The sequence below is a fragment of the Eriocheir sinensis genome, chromosome 14 (assembly GCF_024679095.1).
Source record: "Eriocheir sinensis breed Jianghai 21 chromosome 14, ASM2467909v1, whole genome shotgun sequence".
NCBI lineage: Eukaryota > Metazoa > Arthropoda > Malacostraca > Decapoda > Varunidae > Eriocheir > Eriocheir sinensis.
In genome coordinates, this window is record NC_066522.1 from 13440626 (window position 1) to 13458480 (window position 17855).

General features: G+C 40.1%; 1 protein-coding gene across 3 annotated transcripts in view; it reads left to right on the top strand.

Annotated features, from left to right (window-relative positions):
• Positions 1-17855, top strand: part of LOC126998500 (condensin-2 complex subunit G2-like) — a 38134-nt gene that overhangs the window by 13737 nt on the left and 6542 nt on the right. For 2 of the 3 annotated variants that reach the window (XM_050860239.1, XM_050860238.1), the window contains 16 exons: positions 8-168; positions 3200-3496; positions 3961-4143; positions 4601-4774; positions 5974-6105; positions 6581-6732; positions 7867-7990; positions 8485-8662; positions 9237-9368; positions 11174-11233; positions 12146-12396; positions 12757-12882; positions 13727-13855; positions 14303-14476; positions 14827-15056; positions 16892-17085. In XM_050860239.1, coding sequence (XP_050716196.1) covers positions 8-168; positions 3200-3496; positions 3961-4143; positions 4601-4774; positions 5974-6105; positions 6581-6732; positions 7867-7990; positions 8485-8662; positions 9237-9368; positions 11174-11233; positions 12146-12396; positions 12757-12882; positions 13727-13855; positions 14303-14476; positions 14827-15056; positions 16892-17085 — 2697 coding nt within the window. The remainder of the gene's footprint in view (positions 1-7; positions 169-3199; positions 3497-3960; positions 4144-4600; positions 4775-5973; positions 6106-6580; positions 6733-7866; positions 7991-8484; positions 8663-9236; positions 9369-11173; positions 11234-12145; positions 12397-12756; positions 12883-13726; positions 13856-14302; positions 14477-14826; positions 15057-16891; positions 17086-17855) is intronic. The other variant, XM_050860240.1, reaches the window with a different exon arrangement.

Here is a 17855-nt window from a genome sequence, read left to right on the forward strand (position 1 = left end):
TTTCCAGTGTTGATGCATGAAATGATGACTGTGCTGGATGGAGCAGTGAAGGTGGCAGTGGTGGCCTTGTGTGAGCTGTGGTGGCTGCAGGACCTGGAGACTCGGGACCTTATGATAGCCAATACATTGTTTCACCTGGTGGAGGCTGCCATCAGAAAGGGGGCACAGGTAAACCTATGACCATTGTTTGTTATCATTGGTGGTAACTAGTAATGGTGCATTCATACATTACATGCTCACTCTTTGCCTATTTATATCTTCTTATTTAGAATGTCCAACAATTCCAGTGCATTGTAGTACAGACTACTATAAATAACTATATAATTACTATAAATACTTTGACAAAGTTAGCAGACATTGATACCATCCCCAAACGGACTCAGCTTCGCTCGCGAAGCTGAGTGCGTTTGGTGATGGGTGTATTCTCTGTAGAGTCCACACACGTTGGTGGCTAGGGGGGTCCACACATGTTGGCGGGAAAATTGCCTTTCGAATTTCGACCTGAAAATCACACAAAATTGGAAGGCTGATCAATCTACGGCATTAAATCAAAGCTACAACGGGACACTTTGGGCGAAAAATGGCCACTTTCGGCTCTTCGACTGTTTTCCGCCATTCAAACCACATACCGTACACTAATATTTCAGCGTACAATTTTGTACCCGGGCACAAAATTAGACGGTGGATTGACCTACAGCACCAAGTCAGGGTTTCAACTGGGTGTTTCCGCGACAAATGGTCATTTTTGGCTGTTTTTAGGCATTTTGGGCCTTTCTGACTGCATACACTCATATTTTGACTTGGATTTTTATACCCGGGCACACCATTGGACGCGCTGGTCCGCGTACTATGAGTCAGAAAAGCACCTGGTGATGGACTTGGACGGCATGATTGCGGCACTGGAGCGGTTGAGTGCAGACCCATACAACAAGGACACCCAGGTGGATGCTCAGTCTCTTCTCACCAGCCTCGAAAACTTTTCTGTGATCATCCTTCTAGAATTCTGGGTGCAGGTCTTGGCCCCAGTTGATCGCTGTCAGAAGATTCTGCAAGACCCAGCCTGCGACGCAATGACTGCCGGGGATGTTCTGAAGAAATTGGGGCAGAACTTCATTCAGAAATGTGACAAGATTATGGAGCAGGCGATCAACAGGGCGACTTCCTGGTGTGAGGGGAGGGAAATTCCTCTGGAGTAGCGGCGGCGAAAGAGGAAGATTGTGCCCGGTGAGTCGGTGGAAGACACTGTCCTCTCTGTGACACAGAACGCTCGTCAAATAATGGTGGCTGTGATCGACGTCCTCGTCAGCGAGGTCACGACCCGCAGGAAACGGCTGTTCGACATAGGAGCTAAGTTCACCTTCTTGACCCGAGTGCAGTCAGGTGGCCTGGGTGACGAAGAAACCAAGGGGGCAATGGATCTAGTCCAGAGCTACCTAGGCCTCCTCTCGGCCGAACTCATCCAGGAGTTAAGGGACCTCACAAGCCTGGCCAACCTGAGTGGAAGAACAGTCGACAAATTGTTCTTGCCGCGATCAGATACAAGCTGAACTCCTTTCCAGACGTAATCACTGCAGCCAAAATTATGCTGACCACGGTGGTGTTGTCCATCGCTTCATGTGAGAGATATTTCTCAAAGCTAAAACTCCTGAAAACTGACCTCCGGACGTCTATGACCCAGACCCGGCTCAGTGATCTGGTGGTCCTATCGATCGATAGGCAGCGGGCGGATGAGCTGAACAAGGACAACGTGCTCAATTTGTTCTTTTCAAAGAAGTGTGGGCGTGAGAAGGAGAAATAATTTATGTCCATTTTATAATGCCATAGCTTTTGCTATACGCTAGGCTTTTGCTAATATACATGCACGTGGTATCTATTGTTTTTCTCGTTTCCCGAGTGAAACTAACACTTTCCTTCTTTCTGCTTTTGTTTTTCCAATTGAGATTGCACCTGCTTGCTTAGTAAATTGTATGCCACTTTGAAAGTTTTCGAATTGTAAAAAATAATAATTTCTGCAGTTGAGTCAAAGTGTGATTTTACCTGCGCTGTTCCTTGAAAGTATATACTGTGTACCTACTTTTTCGCTCTGCGTTTCTCACTGCCTTTGAGGTCCTTCATGTTCGACTAGCCTGACATTTGATAATTACTTTTACCAAGGACTAACGCAGGGGGCGCCAGTAGTCAGTATACTGCCCCAGGCGCCAAATTTTAAAGGTCTGCCACTGCATGGAACCTTAGATGAGATGCCTGATTTGACATGAATAATTTAGATTTTAGTGCAAAGCTAATTTGATGTAGAATGCTCTGCTCAATGCTGTTGTTTATAAACTATGCAGTGATTAGCGTTGTGTGCATTTGTGTCTGGAGGAAAAAGTTGATGTAGTGTAAAGCCTTATGGAGAACATCACAGAAATGAAATTATAGAACTTTAAAAAATATAAAGAACAGGAAAGCACCTGGAGTCCTACACCATCATGAGTAACAAGCAGCATACTGAAGAGAGCATGGAGAGCTAGTATAAGGGAGCTGACAAATGTATATCAGATGTTGAAGGAGGAGAATAGCCCAGGCAAATGAAAGAATAGCATCACCATTCCTCTGTTCCTCACTTGTTTGCCGTGTGGAAATTACAGGGTCTTTAGACTCTTAGAGCATGGCATGAAGATCTGGCAGAGGATGTAAGATAAGAGACTAAAGAGCATTACCAGTATAGACAACTGTCATTTCGGACCTAAGGCCAGGAGATCCTCTTTAGATGCCATAAACATCACTCAACAATTATAAGAAATGTCCAGGGAGAAAAAGAGGCAATTACCTGGGTACTGCAAAGGCAAAGAGTTGCAGAGAGGTTACTCAACAAGGTGATGATGCTGTATGGTGGAACAAGATCTAGATTGAGTCACTGATATGACATACACAAATTTTAAGGCTGGTTCTGGAGTGCATCAGGTGTCAGCTCTCAAGTTGCCACCACCACCTTTGTGGAAAGTTTGGTCACAGATGTTGGTGGCAGTATTGATCATTTTTATTTCTCACTACTTTCATGCTTGCTCCCATTCTTTTGGAATCTGTCATTGAGGTGCCCACAACAAAAATCCACTCTGTGCACACTAATTATCTCACAGCCCCATACTTCCTGATAGAACCATGCTCCCATCTGTTTACAACTTTTTTTCCTTCTTTTTCTGCATCTCCTACTTAGGTGAAGGATGTAGTGCGGCTGTGGAAGATTCACGATGCCCTTGACACTATGGACCTGATTAGCCCCAGCAAAAGGGATTTTGTGGAAATACTGACCTCCACTGCATCTTGCCCTGTCTTTCTGAAGTGTGATGCGGGCATCAAGTGGCTGGTAAAGCTGTTCTCTTGGCCCTCGCTCATTGGTCCCCTGCACAAAGAGATAAGACTGGCCATCCCTGAGTGTACAAATGCACAGAGCGAGAAGTACGGAGAGATCTACTTTAAGGCGTGGAAAGTCAGCCAAGGTGATGCCAAGAAGGTTAGTGTTGCATCAGAAACATAGGCCAGTGGGCAGCACACGTAAATACAAGTATATGATATGTCCAGTGGCTGAGGGGCAGAGTAATCAGTATGAAATCTTAAGAAAAAGGCAGTTTTAAGTAGCGTAAGGGGTGACGATATCCTTAATCTGTATCTAATATTTGGACGAACTCACCTCATATATTGCATACATAACGAGACATAAAATCATTTGAGTCTGTGCAGAAAGATGTTATAACCTATTCATGAGTTTAGAAATTTAATTTGCAAAGATAAGCTGAAACATGTCAAATGACTGAATAAAGAAACTAAATGTGCCTGGTAACCAGTATCACTTAAAGTCAGAGGCGGCTGACAGTGAAATGAGTACCACTGTTATTCAGACCTCATTGTATTATAACAAGGAAGAATAAGGAGAGGTTATAATTAATAATCTGTGATACACCATCCCTCTATATTTAGGCCATAGAAGAAGACTGCATCCAGGATCTGATGTACACAGCCATCCATGCCAATCCCATGCCGTGCCGTCCCTCTGCCAATCTCCACCGCCTGCTGCACCACATCCACAGCTACAAGAAGCAGAGGGCTGCCAGCACACTCATCACTGAACTATATCAGCCCATCCTTTGGAGATCTTTTAAAGTGAGTGTTGTGTGTGTTTTTCCATTTCTGTAAATAGAAAAGGTTCACCAAAAGGATGATCAACTTCAGTTGAAAATTTATATATACATATGTTCAAAATTTCAAACCTTGCTCAGCAACACACAAAAGCTGCATTACAGTCCATTTCTATCAGAGATTAAGTCAATTTCCAATAAAGAGCAAGTTTTTTTTTATATATATTTTTTTTATTTATTTATTTATTTTTTTATTTATTTATTTATTTTATTTTTATTTTTTTTTAATGGTGCTTGGTGCATACAATTTGCTTTGGTTCAATTAACTGGATGTAAGGAATCCGCTCCATGTATCTTCAACTTTAAATCTCCTGCATTGTCCCAGTTTTCATGAACAATTGTCTTCTCAATTAGGGTAATCACAGCACTTTGATTCTTTGCTCTTAGAAAAGGAATCTTGGTCCTAATCGTACTATTTGCAGGTAGCCAATGGATACGTGCGAATGAATGCCACTGGGTTGCTGTGTGACGCCTTTCCCATGACTGACTACACCCTGACCCATGAAGAGCAGGGCGACTTTCTGGAGAAGCAGTACCACACCCTCAAGACCATGCTGCTTGACCCCTGCCACCTGGTCCGCATCACGGCCATCAAGGTAGGCCAGAACCCACTACTGTGCACTGCCCTTGCTGTCCCTTAGGGTATTCTTTTTCTTGCTATCCTTTGCTCAGCACTAGGTTTAACCTGTAAAATTCTGATTCACTCTGGTTTGTAGTCTGGCAGCTGTTAACTCTCTTCAATATGTTTTCAAGTAACACGTTGCTCATTTGTTGTTGGGGTTGCGGTGGTCTAGCAGAAGGGAGAGGATCGGTGGTCAAGTAGACAGCTGTATGTTGACTTCCACTATTAACCCTTTCGGTGCTAAATACTCGCAGCGAGGACTTGCATAACTTGCCAGTGGTGCTAATTGCTCACTGCGAGCGCCAGTCGCACTCAAATTTCCCACGTATGAGAGTGTTCCAACACTATTTCTCACCCCACAGCATTGCCAATTCAGTGGGTTTTCCACTAAATTTGGTGGAAAATCGTGTCAGCCTAGCGCGGAAAATCTACGGACGAGCAACTGGTTGATGTTGTTGTCCAATATAGAGGCATTTTTGCATAGCTTCACCTATCAACTGACTGATTTTTTGAGCAAATAGTTGTAAATTTTGCAGTTGGCAATACTACCCTGCCAGCACCCCATCAAGAGATCTACTCAGTAGTTGCCTCAATATGGCTGACCGTTGAGCACGCACAAATGTATGTCTTCACAGGCAATACCCCCTGTGCAGGACACGGGAGTGAGACCTACGTGAGTCTTCTGTGATGGCGGAACATTGCCAAGTGAAATGGAAGGTTTACAGAGTCATTGTCTTTCCCTTAAATCCCAAGCCCTTCATAACACCATGCAGTTGTTTTATGAACATATATATTCCATAAATAGATAACGTACAGACTAACAGTGAGACATCGCCGTGCACAAGTCATCACTAGATGTGTAAACAATGGGGGTTTCCCAGGCCAAGCCACAGAGCTCAAGTTAGAGTCGATCGATTATAGGGCTTTTCTTTTTTCATCTCATCCTCCTTCAGAGCAGCATTCATCCACACTCCAAACACCAATCTTCAGCATTATCACTCTCCTTTCAGTACCCTTACTGCACCCCTCTCACTTGCTCTTGCCCACACTGCTGCTCTCATTGCTATCCTGTTTTATGCCAAAGTTCATAACTTCATACAAACTTCCAGGATAAAGTTAAGGTATACATATAGTATTTATATGAACTTGAAATTTTTCGTGTTCCTCTTTCAGGGGGTGTTCAACATTCTTTCCAAGTACTGGATCATGGTGCCCTCTGAAGTGATCAAGGCAATCTTCAAGATCCTCTTGACTGTCCTTGTGTATGATGTAAGCACTGCGGCGGTGCGCGTGGAGGTGCTGAGGGTAAGTTGGTGCTTGTCTTTGTCAGAGATCAGTAAATATGGCAGAGGCAGGGCAAGTAGACACAAGCTATGACAACTTAGAAAGTAAGTAAGTGAGAAGTAGATTGTTTTGTCATGGCTAAATTTTATAAAGCTTGTTTTACTTTTTTCATACAGCAAAAAAATGAAGAGGGTAGAAGCTGTTAAGTAAATATTGCAAATAACTCCCACCAACACACCAACCTTTTAGTGAACAGTACAGAAAGAATGGGGTATCTACAAACAAATTATAGGAATGAATTAAGGCTGTGGTGTGCAGTTGTCAGTAATCACATAACAGGATCTGATGTGACTGAATTTGGCAGGCTGCATGAACTTTGCATCTGAGTCATTCCTCGGGATTACTTACATTGAAATACATGGAGAAGCTGACACATTGTGTGTTGTAGAGGTAATGGACTTCCATCTTTAGCCTATCAGTGAACCATCATCACCAGGGTTTGACACTGTTGCTGAGCTGTGTAGATGCAGTTCCCTTCCTGAGCCAAGTGTTGCCGCGACTCGGGAACGTGTTCGATGATGCCAATGCTGTTGTGCGGGAGACCTTTGCCAGGCTGCTTCTCAAGGTCAAAGAATCCAAGGCACTCAAGTAAGTCAAATTAATCTCAAAGAAGCATCTTTCAGGGAGTAACATTAGATTCACTAGTTATTGCAAGTGTTTTGGCTCTTAGTCTTGATTGAGGAATGTTAGTTTGTTGGCGAGCATGCTTTACGAATGATGCTGTAAACCATTCCGACAATGCTTACTGCATGGCAATAGTTGACAAGTCATTCTTTTAGCCTGATTTTTTAAAAACATTCTTTTCCCCACTGGGAGTTCTTCCCCCACCTATCCTCCTTTCTGACAAGTCATTCTTTTACCCTGATTTTTTAACATTTTTTTGCCCACTGTTGCGTTCTTCCCCTACCTATCCTCCTTTCTGTTTTGCCCTTGAACTGCCTTCTTTACCGTAAGAAAAAAGAAAAACACCATTAAATGATTTATAATTTCCCCAAAAAATAATGAAGCAGCTGCCTACTTCACACTTACAATAAGTAGTTTAAAGATAAAGGAAAAAAGATGTTGCCATAGGGAGACCATCATTCTGGTGGATTGCAGTCCTGTGAAGCAGGTCAAGGGTAAAACAAAAGAAGCAAATCAACATGCTACCTCTACTGACTCTGAAAGAGTAACTCTAAACTGAAGATACAGGTGATTTCATATATAATAAACAAACTCAAATATATACAAAATTCTTGCCAAGTCATTTCCTAGAGTTTGGAAAATGCAAACATTGTGTTAATTCAAAGAAGAGGTTACATAATCTGGTATGGGTCAAGTCAGCCTTGGACAGAGGATTCTTCAAATCTCACATGACAAAATTTATTCCAATTTGGTCTCTACTGAATTCAAGACTGACACAATCAGGACAAGTGCTGGGTGATGAAAACATTCCCACTCAGATGTTTGCAGAAGCCTGATTTCCTTCACTCAGCTTTTCAACAGGTTGATAGAAGGACTCTGAAGGAGGAGTTTAAATAGCTGGCCAATCTTTCTCATTCAGGCATTACTTTGGAAGATATAAAAGGAGGGTGATATTTTCTCTTTGGTTATATATTTTTATTAGAAGCATTCCAATTCTTGAAATGAAATAGGATAGTTATCTGCTTTTCAGCTTTCCCAGAAGTGGTTACTGCACATAGCCACGTAGTTACATAATTGTGCACCACCTCACCCACTCAGGTACTGGGACATTGTGTCTGTAAACCACCTGCTGCACCGTCTGGAGCTAGACAACCCCAAGGTTGCCCAACGAATCACCCGCCTCCTGCTCACCTCCTTCCACCCACTCGCCAAGGGAGATGAGGTAATAAGCAGGCATAAATTATTATTATTCTCCCCTTGTGTGATGATCCTAGGTAATAGTATACATGACAGCAAAGGCACTAAGACTTCTGGGTGCAGGTGATTGGTGGCTCTGGATGGATAATAGAATCACTTGATTAGTTTGGCATGAGGTTTACAAAACCATTATTTAATGATGTCATACTTAGGCCATTCAGTGTTAAGAGACACTTATCAGAACTATATGGCAGTTTCAGTTTTTCAGCAAAATTAGGAAGACTCAGATCTTCAGATTTATATTTATTGGCTTGATCTATAACTGAGAGTTCATAGTGACAGGTAGAGACAAATAAATGCTTTTGTCTCAAAATTCCTTTGAAAAATCATAGGGTACCATGGGATTGACTTTGTTTCAGACTATTGATTGGAATGTGAGGCTTCATTCAGGCATGAAATGGTAAAAAAAATTACTGAGCTTAGCAGTACTACAGTAATAATTGCAGCTTATAATTACAGGCGTTACTGCAGAGCTCACTTTCATTGCTGGAGGAAAACCGAATGGCTGCCCGAAAGTTCTACCAGCATGCCAGCTCCATGATCGGCCTGCCCAATGTGGTCCACTTTATATTGCTCCTGTGGCTTTGTGTTGCCAACCATATAGCAATACATAGGCAACAGCACTCTGATGATGAAGGTAAAGTATTTGTTTTGTAGTGAAAATTTGGAGTTGATCCTGTTTGGAGAACTGGAACTACTTTCCATTTTACTACTCAGAGTGAAACCTTGCTAAGTCAGACGTTTACTAATTCTAATGTCACCACTTTCACTGGTAGATTTTGTAACAGCCTTCCCTCATCTGTGTTTCTTCCCTCCTATGATTTCAAAGGAAGTATCAAGACTCCTCTCCAACCCAATTTGATCATGCCTTTTTTTAAACCCCTGTCCTAGTTTTGTGGGGGAAGTGCTTTGCAGGCTTTTTATATTTATGTCTTGCCCTTAAAACTGTCTAAGTCTGCTGTAAAATAAAAATAAAAATTCAGGTACTTTTCCAGGTACATTTTCTGTTCCCTCCTTTTTTGAAAAATGTGTTTGTGACTTTAGTATGTTGAAGTATTCCATTTCAAAACTTCACACCCACTGTATTTTCCTTGCTATTGATTTATTTTATTATTCAGTCTCCATTGAATGATAGAACTAGAGTGGATCAGGGAAGAGAGAGAAATACCAGTTCATTACATTATTGTTTTTTATATTTCATTAACTTCTAGAGGACGACTGCAATGAAGATACCAGTACCAACTCAGGGAGGAGAGGCAAACACCACTCCGCCAGAGGTCCTCAGGGGTGTGGACAGGACTCTTCTTTAGTATCCACCAGCAATAAGGAAAATGCTGCTACAGGTAAGTCTGATCCGAGTGGCTTTGATGAGTAAAGTAACACTGATGCTTTCATTCTTTACCCTTTTTGTACATTATAAATTTCCTCCATTCCGTCTACTAATTCGTCAGTTTTCTTCCTTAGTTCATGACCATTTCCCAGTTCTTGTGTCATTAACAGAGTCACGAGCAACCTCATAATGTCATAATTTGTCTCTTTAGATCTCAATTTAGCAAGAAAGGTTGCTGTCTCGGTTAACATAGTGTTTAATGAGCTTTGGATCCAGGTCCTGTCCTTATGCTGGAAGGAGAAAAAAGTTCTTCACCACCTTGTTTTTCAGCCATGTTCTTTAGCCTTTTTCCTTCCTCCCACCCATCAAATTTCCTGCTCATGCCGCAAGTATTGTTCTTGAATAGGTAATAAGAGTCACATCAGTCTGCTCATCAAACAACACTTGTGGGCATTATTTTGCAATGTTGTGGTATTTAGAGCCTTCATCTTCCATTAATGAATACACAACAAATATATGATTAGCACAAGATTCCTATAGGTAAGGTGATAATTCTATTGCAATGCTTTCTGTCAAGCTTGGATGTTACACTGACCTTGTAAATATGTAGTTCTTTTCCTTGAGGCATTATCATGGAAACCAAAGTGCTTCTTAATGTATAACCCTCATTTTGGGATTTATGCTAAGGCTTTCTGTTTGTAATCTGTGTATGCATACATTTAGTATAAAAAAAAATATAGCCAGTGATAATTTTAACTGGGCTCTGCTTTACATAGTTGTATTTAAAATACAGGCAACTATCATTACACGACTGATCAATGTACAATCACTCACTTTATTATCTTGAACTTTCCCTACCAAAAATTTGTCATCCCCTACGATTGGCTATGTGACCTGTGTAATTGTTGGTGCAGTCATGTGATTACTGTGCTGTACAGTGGTGGTACGATCTTATGAGCATTAAACTGCACGGTGGTGGTGCAGTCACGGTATCACAACACCGCACAGGCAAGAATGTTCACTGCTCATTTTCTTTGTCTCCTCGTATCTTCTTGCCTCATCATCTCTCTTTTTAACCTCGATCAGAGCCTGAATCACTTCCCCAAACTCCGCTCTCAACTTCCTATTTTCTATTACTATTCTGTCACAGTCCTGCTCCACTTTGTTTATTCTTTTCCACTGTAGTGGTTCCATTACTGATTTTGGCGTGAAGCCCTTAAAACACTCATCGGAGTCCTCTCCCAGTTGGGCAGGAGACTCTGCCAGAGGGTCTGCCATGTTGTATCTTTGCTTACATCCAACCTCCTTCCTCTCCTTCTCCTCCCCGTTTTACTTATCACTTCTCACTCTCTCATAATCCTCTCAATTCCCGAAACCCATTTAGGACCTAAATGACTTAGCTGTTGCTCGGGCCCTTTTGACTGACAAATAGATTGCTGTCCGTTTCGTTTCCCATGCCCACTCAGTGCGGTGGTGTGTGTGTGTGTGTGTGTGTGTGTGCTAATTCATGCATGCAAATGTTCATGCTTTTAAGCACATTTGAATATATGCTTCAAAATATATCTTTCAATTTATGCACCTGAATTGCTAAACATAGTTAAAAAAATAATTTTGTTTCTTGAACAATTAATTGCTTGGAAGGCTATTACTAATTCATGAGGGAGTAACAATAGTGCTGCACGTGAGATAGAGTAATTTATGCACACTGTTAATGTATGTGGAATAACAAAACATAAACAGAAAAAGAGAGAGCAGACACTAGGATATATTTATATAGTAAGAGAAAATGGCGATAGTACTAACCAGCATGTGTTGCAGCCGGGGGAAGAGTGAGCAACAGGCCCTTCATCCATAGAAAGGACTATGATGCCAATGAAGGTAATTGTTTCTCTTGTCTGTCTTTCCTCTTGTATTATCTAGGCACTAGTAAGGAGGCAAAAGGTAAGTCGTCATTGGAACATAATGGATATGAGCTGCCTGGATACATAACTTAATTTTAAAAATTGGACATTTGTTGTGTATATGTGCCATATATGTATTTTTTCATTATTTTATTATTATTATTATTATTATTATTTTTATTATTATTATTATTATTTCTCTTTCTTGCCAGTCCTCTCATTTCCCAGACCACAAAACTCCACTTCTGTCTGTAAAGCTGATCTCTGCTATGAGTAATCAGCTGTAAACAGTTTGTGTCATTAGCTTCTTACTTTTACTAATAGATGATCCACATTCATATTCAGTTTTTTCCTGATACCCTCTATTTTTTCTTTCATCTTTCATACATGCATTTATCTTTATACTAGATACCCACCATTTTCATGACCTCAATTCACAACCCAACTCTCCTTCTATGCTACTAATCTATGTATCATCTATCCTTAACTTAATACTATAATTCTCTCTTTTGAACTCATCAGTCAGTCATTTAGCCCATAGTATTCTCCCATTTCACATTTACTTTCCTTATTTTTATCATTTACTGGGTCATAATCATCTGTCTGATTTAATAATGTAATTCCCTCTTTTTTAAAATTCATCAGATATTCATTTAGCCCTTAGAATTCTTCTTTCACATTCGGCTTTTCAATTATGATCATTCTCTGGGGCATACATACACCCCTCTGCATATCTATTCAGCTCTATTTTCCCATTAACTATATTATTTGAGAGAGCCCTGCCAACCTTGTCCATCTATACCTCTTCACACTGCACACTAGTATGAATACCCCTTCCTCTCCTGCATATAGATAAGACAGACATGTTCACAGTTCTATGGTTTTACAGCCCTTAGAGATAGCACTGGTGGCCTTGGCAGTAATGATGTAGAAAAGGAAGGTGATGAGGAAGAGGAGAGTGAGAATGATGAGGACAATCCCCTGAACAATCCTGAGGTGCTCGGAGGCATCCTGGACACTGTGGGCATCCTTTGGGCCACCAATGCCCACAGACTGGCTCTGCCCCAAAACCTGAAGTACCTTGAAGCACTTAGGACGAAGATATCTAAGAACTTTCACCACTTCTTCAGATACTTCAAGGTAGGAAGTGCTACATTTTTCTCTAAAATGTCTGACCATAAAAAGTTAGTTTGTGATACATCCATATTTGAAGGTAGTAACTATTATTTTCAGATCCTGTAGGATGAGAAGACAGTTACCTAATTGTTTCATATTATCAGACAACACTTCTGTATAATGATACTTCAAGTTAAGGAACTGCATGCCTTATTTGGCCTGTGAGGTAAAGGGGGTAGGAAATTCTGATTGCTTGAGCATTCTAGAGTGTTAAATTATCATTTAAAAAGTTCTCCACTATATTTTGAATGTCATAAATGTGGGGCTACTTGCAGCCAGAATCAAGATTATTACTCTTTACCCTTTGCTTCGTGTTGTCTCCAGGGTAATGCCGATGCCTCCCAAACACTGCTCTACATTGCCAGCTTCCTGCCCAAGTCCTTGGTGCCCACCTTAGTGGGCCACTGCATGTCTCAGCTCAAAACAGTACAGGCTGATAAAGTTGTGTCTGTGAGTATATGATTTCATTATTGCGCAGTGCACTCATGTAATATGTGTTGTCAGTACTGTTTTTTATCATGTCATAATGGTAATCATAAGATCCCCTTTGTAGGTATGCAGAATGTGATCGTCAGATCTCCAGGAGCAGGAAAAACTTTGTAGTCAGAGGGAGAAAGATCATCACATCACTCATTCATGAACCCTTATGGCATAATCTTGACATCAAAAAGCACAACATATACAGGAATACCATACTATACTACAAAGACTTTCAGTACTTTGAAATAACCATTTGCCTTTACATAGAGAAGCACAATTCTAGTTTGTTTTCTCAGCCTTGCAAGATGATCATAAAAACATCACTTACGAGGTCCCTAGTCTTATACATTTGAATGTGTAGCCACTTAAGAATAAGTTATATGAAGATAACAACCTGACTCATTTGCATTTCAGTGTTGGGTGCTGTGTAATAAAGATCATTATGGCAGCACTCACCATTTCAAGAATCAAGACTGATGTATATTTTTATTCTGATTTTAAAAAGATATTTCATATGAATTGGCATAGTCAACATTATTACAAGAAGCAAAATTGTTATATGTTAATTTCATGTAACTTTGCACTAGAAGAACAACATTTCATTTACCAGAGGACTTTTCATTTTTTAACTTGAGATTTGTTTCTGTCCCTGGAGAAAGAGTCTTCATAAATAGCTTCCTAATTGACATCATTTCAAGTCATTGTTAGAAAGGAATGTCATTGATAGACTTGAGATCTGTGTCCTAACTGGTGTGGGGGTAAGATACTCTACATCATGTGATAGTAAATCTCGGTCTCTTATTTTTTCCTGTAGGGAGAAGACACTTCATACAGGAACTATGTAAATGCTCTTTGTAACTGGAATCACACAGACAGTGTTTTGGAACTAGTTTCTGAGTGGCTGGAGGAAGGCTTCAAGAGTAGCCTCTCTTTCAGCAGTAAGGTGAGTGATGTTGGATGTGGACTTTAATGATGGCTTTCAGCAGTTTTTTTTTTTTAATTACCAAACTCTGTTTTTCTTGATGGGTCAAAAACTTGTCATCACACATACTTTATTTTTGCTATAGAAACATTTATCTATTTATTATTTATTTTTATTCTTTCTTTATTTTATTTTTTTATTTTTTTATTTTTTTTTATTATTTTTTTATTATTTATTTATTTATTTATTTATTTATTTTTTTATTTTTTTTTTATTTATTTTTTTTTTTTTTTTTTTTTTTGTGTGTGTGTGTGTGTGTGAATAGTTTATATCCAAAAACTATGTCCATATATTTTTTAACAAAGGAATACTAGTGGATACTTTTTTTGCCCATGTTGTATTGCTGAAAATGTTTAATTTACAAATGAAAATGAAGGCTTCTGTAACAGATGTTCTCTACCCCACCAGGAGAAAAGACGGAGTAGGCGTCAAGTTCGTTTCTGTGAAACAAGCATCCCAAAGCCTCATGTAGCCCTTCATTTCCTGCTTCACATCCTGGAGCACCCTCTTAATAGGGTGGCCACCCTGCAGAGGTACCGACCCCAGCTACTTGAGGTGATCCAAGACATGGCCAAAGTCAAGGTTAGTTGTGAATGGTAATCTCCATGCCCCCTGACACAAAAGACCTTCACATGTTCTCACCATCTTTGGTTATCCCTTATTGATCCATTTCACTGGTGGTCTGCCCCTGATACCCTCTCCCTCAATCCTGGCCTCCTACACTCTTTATAAAGTCTTCCTTATTCAGTTTACTCACATTTCCAAGCCATCTCATAGTGCCACTTTTCACCCATTGAACCATTTTACAACCCATTCCTTTTGCTGCTACTCTCATACTAAAACTCATCCACATTTTCATCACTTCCTCCCTGCCATCTTGACATTCTTACATAGCTAATAATAATAATTCAGTATCCTTTATTTTTTTCCAGGACATGATAAGCACACGCTTGCAACAGAGTGAGGAGCTGTCAACTTTGTGCAGTGACAAATTCTTGTGCGAGTGTTGGTCCTTGTACTTACGGCTTGTGGTCGTTTGTCACCATTGCCCTGCACAGGCCCCAACAGGCATGCGGGCTAGAATAAGGAGAGAAGAAGCAGAGGAGGAACTGTACCTGGATAGTCCTGCTTGCATCTTAGAGTGTTTGGAATGGGCCTCAAGGTGAGCTCTTTGTGGGATTTGTATGGAGTTGTTAACTATGTTGTGCTTCATATAACTGAAATGTTGAGATTTAAACATACAAATGTGTGTTGTTTGTGAAAGAGATAATTAGTAAGGCCACTGGTGGAAAGCAAATTTCTTTCCCTAAGGGTATTGACAATAATATATTTGTTTTCCCATGTATTTATGGCAGTTATTTGACTTTAATTTTTACGAATTTTAATAGTTGATAGTCTCATTGATTGGTTTCTCTTGATTTTTTTCATCATTGCAGCTTTGCTTGACCAAAGTTACAATACAGTAAACCCTCAATATAACGGATTATTTTGGGGGAAACTTAGTCCGTTAATGCCGAAAGGCCGTTATAAGCGGCTGAAACTTAAAAATACGTAAAATAATACCAACAAACCTAATAAACATAGGTATATATACTTCTTTTTATTGTGTATGTTGTCTGTATGTTGTTTGTATATCCACACAGCACACTGCGAAGCACTGAGGCTGCCAGGTTGTCAGTGGGGCCCTATGGGGGGGGGGGGGTTATGGGTATGGGTAAAATAATTACAAGTTCGCCTATCTTGCACTGGCAGACCTTTTTTTTTTTTTTTTTTTTTTTGTGTGTGTGTGTGTGTGTGTGTGTGTGTGTGTGTGTGTGTGTGTGTTATGAAATAATATGCTAGCTGTTTCTGTCGCAGATCATTAAATCACTAAATGATTGACTTTTCAATGTCTATTGTGTACACGCTGCCGCAGCAAAATAGCTCGCAGGGAGAAGTTCAACTATTTTACTGTTTCTGTAACTCACTGACCGCTCAAAATGATCACAAGTGGACAAACTAGAACAAAACCAGGTAATTTAATGTTTTTCCTGCTGTGTATTCCTCCAGTGCGCATGCGTGGTGGACAGCAGAGCCGCCACCCTGCCTCATCTTGCGTTTCATATTTCCGCTGCCCCACACCACATGCCGAATAAATCTAAACTAACGAAACCTAACCTACGTAATGGGCGATACCCTAAGCTGTGTCAGTACCGACACTCACAAACACTTGGCTATTTTCCATAACATTTACCTCCCCTGGATTGCTGAATAAGACTTTCTTGTGGTGTAAATACGTTCTTCATTTGAATTGAAACCACAAGGATCAAGGAAAATATTTTCATCAGGTGGGTTGAAAAGACTACAGTAACCAAAGGATGGGACAGCAGATAAAGGGGAGGAGGGCAAGGTGGCTATAGTCAAGTGACTAACTTGAGCCTTTAGGCACGGCTCCCCTGAGCTGCGTTACTGCCACATCACCCCATCACTCTCCTCAGAGGAACTCGCAACCCCCCCCCGTCTCTCTCTCTTAATTACGTTATATATAATATCTTTTGCTTGGCTGTGCAGGACGCGAGAGTGAGACCTACATGAGTCTTCCATGGTGGCAGAAGGGTGCATTTGCTTATTGACGGTTAAAAAAAAATATTTGTTGGCAACACTAACTCAGAATCCTGCAATGCTCACTTATTAGCAACCTCTCACCCATATAGTATATACTGAGATAGCTGGGGAATGGAATCTCTAAATGCATCAATCATGACATTTCATCTCCATTTATTTATTTATTTTTTTTTTTTTTTTTTTTATTTATTTATTTATTTATTTATTTTTTTTTTTATTTTTTTTTTTTTTTTTTTTTTTTAAGTGTGTGTGTGTGTGTGTGAAACAAAAATTTGTGTACACTGAATCCTTACAAGTTTAAACTGTCACTAGTTCACTCACTCATGTGGCAGTGAATTTGTTGATGCTGTGTCAAAGCATCACATAAAGTGTCTTTATGCCTTCCCCCCACAGTACAGTAGTGCCTTACCTTGGGGAGAGGAGTGGAGGCAAGAGGAGGCTTCAGGACACAGAGGAGATATCCACCCTGATTACTAGCACATTAAAGAGTTTGGCCACCTCCAGCACTCACCTCCTCATGATTGGGGCAGCTAAAGTTCCCTTTGTGTACATGCTAAATGGCTTCGTTAAGATACTCCTAGAAACAGGTAATGATTTACGCTGTTTAGTAGCAGCAGCAGTAATTTGCATTCCTTAGATTCAAAGGGCAATGAAAAGTATATAGTTAATTAAAAAATAAAAGGGCTGCACAAGTTTCCTTAATTGTGTATAGTGGTTTTTAATAATATTTAAGCATTTTCAATAGATTCTGATGTTCATACTATATGGAATCTGTGTTTCTATATTAAATATAAAGAAAAACTGCACTATGTTGAAAAATATGAATTCTGGCAGAATAGTACATGTACTTTTGATCTTATAACCATATATCAAAGCTAGTAGTTGTACAATAGGGTAAAGTTTTTCCTCACAAGTCAACACAGGTATAATTGCCAAATAGTCTGTTTATTGCCTTGTCAGCTGATGTGAAGACCTGTCCACATGTCCTTCCTGGCTCTGAGTCACTGAGATGTATTATTCACTAAGGAGTTAAAATAGAAATTTCACTACTACATCAGGTTAATACAGATAGATATAATGGCAGCTGATTGTTTACCTGATGCATGATATGCCTAAAATAGTTAAAAGGTAAGAGACAATGCATGAAGACTTGTAAATATGAGGTGGATGACAGCACAGCAATGAACCCTTATCTGTTTGCTTCACCCTGCATACTTTGTCTAGTATCCCCACATATAAACTAATAACAGCCAGAATTTGAGGTCAGGAATGCTGTTAGCTTGGTAGACTATCACGGTGTATTGTGAAATTCATTATATCCAGGACTTTGCCAAAATTTCTTGAACAAATAAGTAGT